The 13969-nt window shown below is 44.1% G+C and overlaps 1 protein-coding gene across 1 annotated transcript; it reads right to left on the bottom strand.

The window, feature by feature from the left end:
• Positions 1–1838: 1838 nt before the first annotated feature.
• Positions 1839–8888, bottom strand: LOC121445680 (rhox homeobox family member 2B-like). Its single transcript, XM_041647830.1, has 4 exons — positions 8614–8888; positions 8022–8442; positions 5551–5596; positions 1839–2035 (listed from the first exon to the last, which is right to left on the bottom strand). The coding sequence occupies exons 1-4, from the start codon at positions 8678–8680 to the stop codon at positions 1985–1987; spliced, it is 585 nt and encodes a 194-aa protein (XP_041503764.1). The 5' UTR covers positions 8681–8888; the 3' UTR covers positions 1839–1984.
• Between the last annotated feature and the right edge of the window lie 5081 nt (positions 8889–13969).

Raw genomic sequence — 13969 nt, 5'->3', positions numbered from 1 at the left:
TTCTGCTTATACTTTCCCCATAAATGTGCCCCATTGTCTGTTTTATTGCATGACAACTTTCTTTCCTTTTCATTAAAATATTTCATTTAAAAATTAAAATATAATTCCATTGCTTCCCCTTTCACTTCTTCCCTCCAACTGCTCCCATATGTTCCCCACATTTCACTCACTTTCAAAATTTTGGCTCCGTCTGTGATAATTTTGTGGATAGACGGACAGACAGACAAACATATTCATATATATTAATATAATATAATATAACATAATATATATGATTTCAGGGCTGGCTGACTAATCGGTATTGGATAACCAGTTAGGGAGCTCATCTGAGGTGAAGACTAATTTTCTTCCTCCCAGCACTCCTCAGTCCTCTGTAGTTCTTTGTCTAGGGCTAGGCCCTGTGGGGTTTCCTCCTTACATCGTGGCGACTGTATTGGTGTTGTCCTTGTTCAGGTCTGCCTGACAATTTTCATGAAGACTGCATGGTGTCATATGACTAAGAATGTGTCCCACCCATGACAATTAGGAATAAGTACATCTAATTACATGCCATTTGAACATGAAACAGAAACACTGTAACCTGGGCTAAGGAAGACACCACAGGAGAAGACTACGTGACCACCTGGGGAAATCTGTAGCCGTGACTAGGGAGTGACAGGGCACCTGGGCACACCTTCTCAGTACACAGCCAGCAGTAGGGGCCCAAGGCCTCCTCCAGGGTGCAACCATGGTGTCACTGATTAGTGTAGCCTTGTAGATGTGCGTCGGGTAGAATCTCATGGTCATTGCCTAACAGGGAGATGCTTCAGAGAACTCCTTGAAGGAAAGCAGCTCAGGATTCCTGAATAGAAGGGAAATTTTCTATAGCTGCCCCCATTGCTCTGAGATAGTGTGTTCTTGTTATCTGAGTGTCCTGTACAACTGTGCTTAAATGTCCTCAGCTCTGTGTTCTCCCTTCCTTCTTTCCAAAGGTGAAGCCTCCCATCCTATGGAGCTTGTAGCAGGAGCTGATGAAGAGAAGCCCACACTTATGTAAGCTGAGTCTAGAGAAGTCGCAGCTGCAGCAGATGGAGAAGGAGGAGAGGAAAAGTTTGCAGACAAGAGGAGGTCCTCCTAACTGTCAACACCAGGAAAAGTCACATCTGCATGGTCTACCTAAATGTCATTCCCTTGGTAACACAGACACATACCTTAGCCATCTCAGATGGCACTTGAAACAGATATTGAGAAGTCAGCTCTTTATTGTAAACACAGGGCTGAGAGGACAAGGGTGTAATAACAGAATATTGGTGGCAGCAAAATGTAAGACCTAGGACAGAACTGGCTGTTGACCCATGCCACTTATGGCCACTAAAGTTCCACACAGAAATGGGTGGGGTAGGGAAAACAGTTAGGAGGAGCCTAGTTACCATATCATTGCCTGTGTCCTGTGAACCCTGTGAGTAGTTTCTGTCAGAGTCCAGGGCCAGAATGAAATCCTGAGTATGGAGGGTCACGGATCATCATCTGTATTGGGAAAAAGCACTCTTTCTTCCTAGGGTCTTGCCTGTCTTTCCTGTAGCCTTGCAGTCCTCTATGGTAAGAGCGGGGTGAGCATAGTATGAAGGGTGACAAACAAGAACATGTATGTCAGTGCTACCCTACAGCAGAAACTGGAAAGTGTCTGCAATCCACAGGGCTAACTAACTATGGCTTAGAGGTGTTGCCTCCTGAAAAGAGACCTTGTCACCCTGTTTAAATGACATTTCCTTGATAACTTGGACATGTATCTTAACAATCTCAGAAGACACACAAGACAAATACAGTGGGCATTCACTTCTTTATTGCAAACAGAAGCACTGAGGACATCAGCATGTATTAGCGGGGTTTTGGCAGCAGCCAAATCTCATGAGCATCTGACACCTGGTGAGAGTGGCACTCTAGGTCTCCCCCACAATCTTCAGAGAAAGAGGTTATGGGAAGCCGGAGGAGAACCTCTGGGTGCTCACAGTCTCTTATATCTTCTGTATTTTTCTCTCCTCTTCAAAAACCATCTCTACAGTGATTGGGGAAAAGGAAAAGGTTTAGTGTAGTAAATAATTGAAGTACTTAAAAAAACAGCAGGAATCTGCAGAATTTTAACCTCTACTAATAAAGACTTTGTCCTTTCCTAGTTGTAGTAACCAGTACTTGCCAGTTAGATATAGGTCAGATGACACTTTGAATCCCATAGCTGGCACCATTATTAAGGCCAAGAACCTGTGCCCAGATAGATCATGTCCTAGAGGAGAACATATGACTATTAACACTGCTAAATCAGAATAATATTAAACTGACTCCTAATGACTTATAGTTCTATCCATAGATTAGTGAATTTTCAGCCCTCATTAGAGAAACTTCTATTTTCGGTAAATGGTGATCAACACAGAGAACTACAAGTGGATAATAGGCAGAGAAAATAAGAGTTTGAAGAATTGTCATCCACAAATATGCTCCATGCCTTTATCCAAGGCTCAGATATCATTTTGGGAGAGAGGACAGAAAAACTGTAAGAGCCAGAGGCTGTGCATGACCACAAGGAAACTGTTTTCTTGGAACATCAGGGTGTGTGTGTTGTGTGTATACATGGTGTGGGACAGTGGTCTATATTCTGTCAGTTATATTTTAAATAAACACTGATTGGCCAGTAGCCAGGCAGGAAGTATAGGCAGGACAACCAGACAGGAAGTAGAGGCGGGCCACAAGAACAGGAGAATTCTGGGAAGAAGGAAGCCCATTGCTCTGCAGTCTTTTATCCAGCTGCAGAGGAAGCAATATGTGACTGCCTTGCTGAAAAAGGTACCGAGCCATGTGGCTAACATATACTAGAATAATGGGCTAATATAAGTTTTAACAGTTAATAAGAAGTCTGAGCTACTAGGCCAATCAGTTTATAACTAATGTAGACCACTGTGTGATTTCTTTGGAACTTAATGACTGCGGGTACTGGGCAGGACAGAAAATCTCAGATATATATATATATATATATATATATATATATATATATATATATATAGTCTTAGATATGCAATATTTGGGCAGCACAAATTGGTCTGGATGAGTTATAAAAAGTGGGTACACAAAGTTGGGTGGATGGAGGAAGAGTTGGGGGAGGACAAATATGATCAAAACATGTATGAAATTTTCAGAGACTAATAAAAATTTTAAAAACCCAGTAGGAGTAGGTAATTTAACTGGATATTTTCTTCGTTTCCATAAGATAAGTTTTCATTAGTTATATGAGTTCAGCCTGTAAATTATCAGCAATTCCCCCTGTAAGGATAGAATTTATTATTAGTTTTTAAAATTAGTGTCATGGATCCCCTAGCTACACTTATTTGGGTAATTTATATATCACAAACACGTTATGACTCCCCAGAGAAATGCTTTTTAAAGAATGCCAGCCTTGCTGGGGAGTGGTGCACACCTTTAATCCCAGCACTCGGGAGGCAGAGGCAGGCAGAGCTTTGTGAGTTTGAGGCCAGCCTGGTCTACAGAGTGAGTTCCAGGACAGGCTCCAAAGCTACACAGGGAAATCCTGCCTCCAAAAACAAACAAACAAAAAACCCTACTGGTAATTTTGTTTTATTATCCTCCACCATTAGCAAAAATAAAAACATACTATGTCCCTAATAAGCAATTTCAAAAAACACTTATAGGAACAGCAAAAAAAAAAAAAAAAACTCAAAAGAAATGCTCCTAACCCCCAAAAGAAAATCAGTCTTACAATGCATGCATATATATCCTACATAACTGTCATTCATGCAACTATCTTATGCATTATCTGTACATATTTTCTAAGCTAAAATGCATACATTCATAATTCAGCCACAAGATACTTGTATATATAGCAGGAGGGTAAGCATGTCATTGGCCTTCAGATGGGCAGCAACAGAGGGGCCTCACAGGCTGGCATGACAGGCTATGGACGACCCCGGCAGACCATCAGTTAGAAGGGAAGGCCAGCCCCAAGCCTGCCTTTCCCAGATACCTGGCTACAGCGTCCTGTTTAGCCTGCCACACCCACACCTATGTAGGTTCTTAGCCCTGACAGCTTCGAGGCTGTCACTGCGCAAAGATGACTGCACATGGGAACCCCCACCTCTCCCCAGCCTCAGCCCAGCTTCTTACCCCAGAGCCACCACCCTTGGCCCCTGCTCCCAGCTGCACCTCCACTGTCTCTCCCATTCTGGAGTAATCAGGGAGAAGTGGGCTGGGGTAGCCTGGGTATTGGCCAGCTGCCCACTGTCCTTGGTAGCAAATGCCATCTGAAGGAGACCCAGCCCAACCTCTCCATCTTTTCCTGGAATATTTTTTGGGTTAAATTTCAAAAATGAAAAATACAGACACACACACACACACACACACACACACACACACACACACACACACACACATCTTTTCCCAAAAAAAGCAGTAAAAATAGTTTAGTAATTCTTTGCTCCTGAGGAAATGAGCCATTCCTAATTAGTAGGGCTTTCTTGTTCCATTTTCTACCAACCAGGACCAAAAATCTCAAAAGACATTTTGAGGCAGAGGCAGGTAGATCTCTGTGAGTTCAAGGCCAGCCTGGTCTACAGAGTGAGTTCCAGGACAGCTAGGGCCGGACAGCCTTGTCTTGAAAAAACAAATACATATATACACATATACATACACACATATGTATAGTTTTTACTACATATAATATATAATATTTAACATATAATACATAACATGTCAATATGTTATCTAATTGATATATTAATGTTAATATACTTTATGTGTTGCATAATATATTAAAGATTAGTCTATAATATATTTATATTTATATATTATACCACTAAACCATCATTCTAGGTCACTCAAAATGTCTTTTGAGATTTGTGGTCCTGGTGGGTAGAAAATGGAACTAGAAAGCCCTACTAATCAGGAATGGCTCATTTCCAGAAGACACATAACTTCCTAAGGAACAAAGAATGTACTAAACTATTTTTACTACTTAAGTACATATGTACTACATATACATGTATCTTGTGGCTGAATTATGAATGTATGCATTTTAGCTTAGAAAATATGTACCCATAATATATAAGATAGTTCTACGAATGTTATATAAATATGCAGGATATATATGTATACACTGTAAAACTGATACTCTTTTGGGGCATTAGGAGCATTTCTTTTGAAGTTTTTGCTGTTCATATTAGTGTTTTATGAAATTGCTTATTAGGGACGTGGAGTGGAGAGAATTTGAGTTCAGTTCCTAATACCCATTTGGCTGCTCATACATACGTGTAACTCCAGCTCCAGGAAATTTATGCCCTCTCCTGGCTCCCTTGGGTGCACACACACATATGTGCATGCGCGCGCGCGCACGCGCACACACACACACACACACACACACAATTTAGAGATAAATATTTAAAAGTCAATATGAAACATGGAAAATTAAAAAAGCAACACAAATTTTGACTCAGAGGACCAACAGGACCTGCAGATAAAGTAACATCTAGAATCACTTTCCTCCCAAATGGCTGTTCCGTGCTTACTGACCTGCACTCTGGCTTCAGTTACACCCAAGCAAGATGCCAATCGTTTCCTGAGGGTAAAAATGGAAGACATTCAGTATTTGGAATTATGGATATGTAAAATTAAATATGAGAAAGATATTTTATATGTGTTTCGAAATATTTTGTCTCATTCTCTACCTTCTCTGATATTCGCTTTGAGAATTTTGAGAGTTTTAGAACAAATTATTTTATTACCATTAGTAGATATGCAAACCAAAGTATATCTCTAATAAGCAATTTGAAAGCCACTAACACTGTCTAGTAAAATCCTCAAAACAGTGCTCCTAACACTAGGTGTAGTCATACAGGAGACTTAAAACAACAACAGCAAAAACTAAACCCAACACAAAACAAGGCAAAAACTACAAAACAAATGTACATAGGGAAAGCCCAGGTGACATGTTTTGTCAGGATAGAAGGAAGCTCAAATAAAGATTAATGGAAGCATCCCAGAATTTTAAATATTCAAATAATACACAAGGTACTCCAACCTGCTAATCATCAGAAAAATGAAATATCACACTTATTTCTTTTCTTAATGTGTGTATGTGTCAATGGTGTATATGGGAGGCGAGAGGACAGCTTGCCGGAGTCCTCTTCTTCCATGTGTGTCTTCAGAATGGAATTCAGGATCTCAGGCTTGGTAGTGTCTTCACCTGATGAGCCATCTTGCCAATCAAGGTAAAGAAATATTAAAGTCATAGCAGGCCCAAGGTGAATGTTATAAAATCTCACAACACTAGCCACACAGTCCTGAATTCCAAGCACCATTGGAAACTGAGGTAGAAGACTCCTTGCAAGTACCTGGACAGCCTTGCTACAGAGTGAGGTCTTATATCAGAAAGTCAGAAGAGAAAGGCACTCCCACACTTCTCCACCCCTGATAGAAAAAAAAACAGCATGGTGGAATATAGCTTCACTCTCAACACAAATGGCCTAATGGATATGGTGCTAGCCTGGAACTCATCATAGAACTGAGATAACCTTGAACTTCTGATCTACCTGCCTCCAAATCCCAAGCAATGAGATTAAAAATCTGAACCACCCCACTCAGCTCGGGTTGTTTTTTATTTTCATTTTTAATATATATTACAAACCAAATATATACATTACACAATGATATATGATATTTAATGTTGATCATATAATATTCAATATGTAATATTTAATATGTCATACATTATATTTAATATATCATACAATATCCAATATATCATAAATGATATTTAACATATAACACAGCAATATCATATAATATTTAATATACAACATATATAGTAACACAATATATTATAATATAATGTTATAAATTATATAACATATATTTTGGTCTTTAATATATAATAAGCATGTAATATATAACACATAATACATAATATGTAATAATATACATATCAATATATTATATATCATATATTAATGTACTTAATGTACACTATATCACCATACATTATACTATATTATAAACATCATATTTATGTATTAATAAAATCAATATGTTAATATATTAATGTATTTTAATACATTAATATAACAATTATTACATCATGCTATATTATATCATTATATAAATTATATTATAATATATTGTATATTTATATATGTAGTATAATAATATATAAATATATTATAGGTTAATCTATAATATATTTATATAGTATGTTATATAACACATTAAATAATATGTCAAAGTATATTAACATATTAATACACATTAATATATCAATTAGATAATATAATATATTAATATATGTTATATTATATGTTATATGTAGTAAAAACCATACATAAGTGTGTATATGTTTATTTGTTTTTTCGAGACATGGCTTCTTTGTGTAAGAGCCCTAGCTGTCCTGGAACTAGCTCTGTAGACCAGGCTGGCCCTGAACTCACAGAGATCTACCTGCTTCTGCCTCCTGAGTGCTGGAATTAAAAGCATGCGCCACCACTGTCCAGCTCATTTTTTTTTAAATTGGTTTTATTGGGCTACACATTTTTGTCTGCTCCCCTCTCCTCCTCTCTTCTCCCCTTCTCCCCTCTCCAGTGACCCCCATGCTCCCAAGTCACTCAGGAGATCTAAAGATAACCTTCCACTCTGTAGCTGAGGCTGGCCCTGCAATCACCCTCGCATTCACCACTGTAGCAAAATGGCTCAGACAAATAGGTGCTTGCCTGCATGCCTGAGTTCAACACCGGGGACACACGTGATTGGAGAAGAGAAACAATTATTGAAAGTTGTCGTCTGTTCCCCATAGGTGCAATTTTGTGGATATGCACATGCAAGCACAACACACACACACACACACACACACACACACACACACACACACACACACTGAGGACTTAAATAAGAGAAATTAAAAAAAAATCACATTTAAAAATATAATAAAACGAGGACAAGAGTGGAACCTGGAGGCCCAACAAACAACAGAGCAAGCTAGGCAAGCTACTCACGCCTCCTCAGTGGTGAGGTACTGACTGCGCTGAAAGGCGCTCTCCAGCTCTTGGAGCTGAGCCAAGGTGAACCTGTGCTGGTAATGGACTCGGAATTCAGGCACCAGCACCCTCACGGGTTGAACACAGGACCACCGCTCGGCCAAGGACAGCACAGCCTGGTTGTCTCCCATGGCCCCACGATCTGGCTCCTGAGGCTGTGGCTCATTCTCCTGGCCATGGCCACCAACAGCGCCCTCTTGGTTCCCATCATCCACGGGGCCTGCTGCGCCAGCAGCTGAGGGGCCTTCTCCTGCTTCTGCTCCGGCTGCTTCTGCGGCTATGGCTGCAGCGGCTGCGGCTCCGCGCCCAGCCTGGCCCGGTCCACTGGCTTCCTCATTTCGTCCCTCTCCAGCCTGCAAGACCGTCGATGCCTCAGCCTCTGGAAGTGGGAAACAGAAAGGGCACCGAGGTGACAGGGCCTCGTGATGCGAAATCCCGTGAAGTCGAGCGCCAACAGGCGACGCCAGTACACGGGGCCTGCCCCGCCGCCTCTGTGGACGCTCCTCCCCCCATGGACAGCACCACCCCACCGTTCCTAGCACGCACTGACCATCCCAGTTGTCATCGTCGTCGTCAAGTCCCACGTAAAGCAGGTAATCGAAGTTTTGACGCTCCATGTCCTTCCAGAATGCCGGCGTTGCAGTGGCTTATGGCTTGCTGTCCGTCGTGCCTCTGACGTGTCGGAGCCGGAGCTCCCTGACGTTCCGGAAGTAAGGTCTCTCAGCCTCAAGGACTTGCTATATCTCTATAGCTTCTGAGTTGGAGCCCTCTACCGCTCTGGGAGTGAGGCTCCTCAACCCGCAGGGGTTTTCCTGGTTTCCGGGTCCCCCCCCCCCCTCATAGTCCTTATTAGCATGTATCCAATCCTGGCCATGCCGTCCTGGCTTCCGGTTGGCCTGCAGTTGTTATGGTCTGCGATCCTCAGGGGCAAAACTGAGTGCAGCCTGAAGCTTGAGTGAGCTGCATGTGTTTGTGCGGGAACGGGTGGCACCTGGACAACGGAATAGAAGGGGCCTTCCGAGTTGCAACTTCATGAGTCCTTTCACCATGGTGACTATCTTCCTAGGGAACGGGTGGTGGTCAACCACAGGAACCGATTTGCAGGGGGCAAGAAAAGATCCACCAGAAGCCTTTAAGACCTTGTGGAGATGTGAGGACAATATCTCTTAGTCTTGACATTGGGTCCTTGCAACTTGGCAGAGAATGGGTACTAAGTAATGTGTTTATCTGGGAGGCTCTTCTTTGAACTTCCCCAGCAAGGTAGATCCTGCCTTGCTTCCGTGTTCTGACTTTGCAGGAGCTTGGGCAGGGTTGCAGGACCTGGGGCTGTTCAGCAGGCAGATCGGTGGGCTCATCTTCACCAGGGCTACTGAGGAGGAGCTTAGTAGTACCGTCCAGCCTTCATGAGCGCTGGCAAAGCGTGAGAATAGTCACACCTGTGCTGAGGTTCCTCACCTTTCTCTTGAACGCATTTTTAACGTCTTCTGTGAATGGTCAGAGTGTCAAGAGCAGGCCTTTGTGCCTGGTTTCCATCCCAGAGTCAAGCAGCCCCTTTCCTGGCAGGTGGTCAGACTGGTTCCAAGGCAGCCAGCTTTTCCAAGCATGTTCTGGTCACTCTTAAAATGGAAGGAGCCCTAAAGTACTAGTGTCTGTCCAGACACACTCTATTTGGTGCTGGGAATATTCTGGAGCCCTGGTGCTGAAATTCTTCCAGGATAAGACTTACCTCACAGTTCTGGTAACTACCTCACCGCTAAATCTGCATATGTTTGCTTCCTGCCCTTTGTTTTTACTGTATGACCTGAATCTCCTTTTGTTGAGGTCCCCAGGACCTGGGAAATATTTTTCTCTCTTCCTTCTGTGATTATAAAGACACTCATTTATGTGCTGGGGATGTAGCTCATTGTGCAGAGTCCTTGGCAAGAATTTCTAAAAGCTTGGATTTGAGCTCCCCAATTGCATAAAGTGACAGGCTGTCCCAGGCTGAACACTGACACAGGAAGATAATAGCTTCAAAGTCCTTCTTTGTCTCAGAGGGAGTTTTAATCCTGCCTTGGGCATTTGGTCTCAAGAAAGAGAGAAAGAGGGAGAGAGAGGCATAGAGAGAGAGATCCCTTTCTTATTTCATCTTATCAGTTCCGTCTGTCACTCCTCATTTTCCTGCCAAGCAGAGAGCAAAGGGCATGATTTGGTTTTTAAAATGTTAACCATGTTGGTTTCAGAAATTCTGTGAACATACAGCTTTGTCCCATAGCCTCCTTGGTAATGCAGGTGTTTCTATCCTGTCTCTCAAGTGGCCCTGCATTTCAGGCCCTTAGGACAGAACTCCACTGAGCTACAGCCCTGCTCTCCTGAGCTGCAGGTGCCCCTCTTGCATGTCCCCTTTTGCATGGCGGCTTCAGATTGCAGCAGGAGTTCAGAGGGATTGGGGAACCCTTCTGATCAGGACCCTGCTGAGGAATTCCAGCCTTGCATAGGAGAACATGGCCCCTTGTGTGTCTAGAGAAGTCACTGGGGGCTACAGCCTTTGGAACTCTTGAAACCCAGCTTCTGCTGTTCAGTGCCCCTCTATACCATGTGATATTGGAAGATCCCAGGCTGTCTCATGGGTACCACAGAGAGCTGAAAGGGTAGACACGATACTGACCAACACGGAGTGGTTCTTTTTTTCCCCTTTATTTTCTTTATTATTATTATTTATTTATTAAGGATTTCTGTCTCCTCCCCGCCACTGCCTCCCATTTCCCTCCCCCTCCCCCAACCAACACCCCCTCCCTCATCAGCCCAAAGAGCAATCAGGGTTCGCTGTTCTGTGGGGAGTCCAAGGACCTTCCACCTCCATCCAGGTCTAGTAAGTTGAGCATCCAAACTGCCTAGGCTCCCACAAAGCCAGTACGTGCAGTAGGATCAAAACCCAGTGCCATTGTTCTTGACTTCTCAGCAGTCCTCATTGTCTGCTATGTTCAGCAAGTCCGGTTTTATCCCATGCTTTTTCACACCCAGTCCAGCTGGCCTTGGTGAGTTCCTGATAGAACATCCCCATTGTCTCAGTATGTGGGTGCACCCCTCGCAGTCCTGAGTTCCTTGCTCGTCCTCTCTCTCCTTCTGCTCCTGTTTTGGACCTTGAGATTTCAGTCCGGTGCTCCAATGTGGGTCTCTGTCTCTGTCTCCTTTCATCGCCTGATGAAGGTTAATATCCAGGAGGATGACTATGTGTTTTTCTTTGGGTTCTCCTTCTTATTTAGCTTCTCTAGGATCACGAATTATAGGCTCAATGTCCTTTATTTATGGCTAGAAACCAATTATGAGTGAGTACATCCTGTGTTCCTCCTTTTGGGTCTGGCTTACCTCACTCAGGGTAGTGTTTTATATTTCTGTCCATTTGCATGCAAAATTCAAGAAGTCATTGTTTTTTTACTGCTGAGTAGAACTCTAATATGTATATATTCCATATTTTCTTCATCCATTCTTCCATTGAAGGGCATCTAGGTTGTTTCCAGGTTCTGGCTATTACAAACAATGCTGCTATGAACATAGTTGAGCATATACTTTTGTTGTATGATAGGGCATCTCTTGGGTATATTCCCAAGAGTGGTATTGCTGGGTCTAGGGGTAGGTTGATTCCGAATTTCCTGAGAAACCGCCACACTGCTTGCGGAGTGGGTCTTGAATCTTTAATGACATCTCCAGTTTTTTCATACATCTTGCTTTTATTTGTATTTAGTTCTAAAACATTTTCTTGATTCTTTGTGAATTTCACATCACACATCCTAATATGACTCATTCCCCTGTCTCCTCGCTCCTGCCCTCTGCCCTTGCAATCTCCCCTGCCAAAATAAAGTTTAAAAGTAAATCAAAACCCGAACCAAATCACAAAAAAAATCAAACACCCCTCAAACCTCGGTGCAGAAGCTGTGCTGTGTCACAGGTCACCCTTCAGTCCACACATATATGCCCTTTTCTTGAAAGTGCTCATTGCACGGAGTCATTGGTCTGGTCCGGGGCCTCTGGTTTCTGCTGCGCTGTGGGTACTGGGCCCTGACTAGGACCCTCTTGGATATCCTGTGTTGCTCCCCCCCACCCCCCGTGTTGTTTAGACCCTGCAGCTTTGGGTCTGTGCTGTCACGTGCTCTAGAGGCTCATAGATGAGGTGGGTGTGGGGTGGGCTACCTTGTTGTCCTGATTCTGGGTCTGGCTGGTAGCTGGTCTGGTTCAGCCTGCCAGCTTTCCCTCTCTGTCACCACCCAGGAGAGATCTCCATGTCTTGGCCTGTGGTCCTACCACAGCCTGAGTCTGTGCTGATGTCCGTGACCCGTGTTGCTACCAAACACCACACTGATGCCCAGGATCTGGGCTCCCACCCTGTGGCCTTCTTGGTGCCTGAGAGCTGTACCACTGCTGAACCCATACTGACCTGAGTGTCGTGTGCTGCAACCTAGGCCCAGGGTGTCATATGGGCCCGAGCTGCAGCAGGGACCAAGTCTGGGTCAGTGACCCTGCCACAGCCGGGGTCTGCACTGATGTCTGAGATTCCTGTGTGGATGCTCAGGATCTGGGCTGACACCTGGGCCATACAGGTGTTCACAGGCCATGCTGTTCAGAGGGACCTGCACTGCCACCTGGGGCCACTGTGACATCTGGGCCTGGGCCCCTGCCGAGGACCCTGTCTGAGCCCATGGTCCAACCACAGCAGGGACCTGTATTGCTATCCATGGCCCATATTGCCACTAAGGGCCACTCAGACGCATCAAGGGCCTGAGCACCACCAAGGGTCAGATCACTGTTGGGGGGTTGAGCCTCTGTTGGAGCCATGGAGATCTGAGGAGCCTGTGCTGCTACCAGGGCCATGGTTTCACTGGGGGCCTGGGCTGTCCCTAAGGCCCTTGTCTGGCTTGGAACTGGCTGGGTCTGTGATCCTGCTGCCTCTGTGGTCTGTGGTATGTCCCTGGCTCCTGTCACCACTGAAAGCAGTGAGGATTGGGCTGCACAGAGTTGGTCCTGCCCCTCACTGGCTGAAGCACTAGGGAGAACTGGCCCTGCCCCCACCCACTGCAGCTCTCAGAACAGGCTCTGCACCTTGCCAGGACAGCACAGCAGAGCTGGGGTGCAGGTGATTCAACCCTGAAGACATGCGAGTGGAGAGCTAGCCCATGGTCTATCCCATGGTAGCATGAGGAGGGAGAGATACCCCTTGCCCCAGGCACCTTACCTACTCCAGGCGGGAAAAGCTGGTCCCAGGGTCCAAGAGTGGGAGAGCTGATCCTGCCCCTCACAGACTGCAGCACTCAGGAAGGTAGGCCCTGCACTTTGTCCAGGCAGCACTGTAGAGCTGACCCCCATTGATGGGGGTACAGATGATCAGGCCATGGGAATGCTTGAGGGAGATCAGACCCCAGCCCTCATCTGGAATATGGTAGAGTGGGTGAGGGGGAGATGACCTCCCTCCCTCTCAAACCCTTTGCCACCTGAGGCAGGTGGCTGATCTGGCCCTGAGGAGGCACAGTTGGAGAATAGGCACTGCCCCCTATTGGCAGTGCTGGGAATCAAATCCGGGTCACCTGGCAGACCAGCAGTGTTCTTAAGGCCTTCTGATTTCACCTATTAAAAAAAATCATTTGCACCTTAAAAATAAGATGGGATTCCTTTATTTTAAAAATGTTTCAAGAGATACTAAAATCTTACATTTATATCATAGTTAACAAAAATATTCCTTTGTATTTTACAAGAAGAACGACAGGGACTGCTGATAGGGCGCATGACTAATCACGCTAGATTTTCTTTTTAAAAATATTATTGGGATTTTATTTTAAATCTCAAAATTACTTATTTCATATAATTGAGTCAATGAAAATCTCAAGTATACACATATATAGTTATATATGGATGAACACATATATTTAGATTAA

Source organism: Microtus oregoni, unplaced genomic scaffold (genome assembly GCF_018167655.1).
Source record: "Microtus oregoni isolate MIOR12 unplaced genomic scaffold, Mior012 000268F_ref0000432, whole genome shotgun sequence".
Taxonomy (NCBI): Eukaryota; Metazoa; Chordata; class Mammalia; order Rodentia; family Cricetidae; genus Microtus; species Microtus oregoni.
The sequence above is the reverse complement of the archived record's forward strand: the minus strand, read 5'-3'. Positions and strand labels throughout refer to the sequence as shown.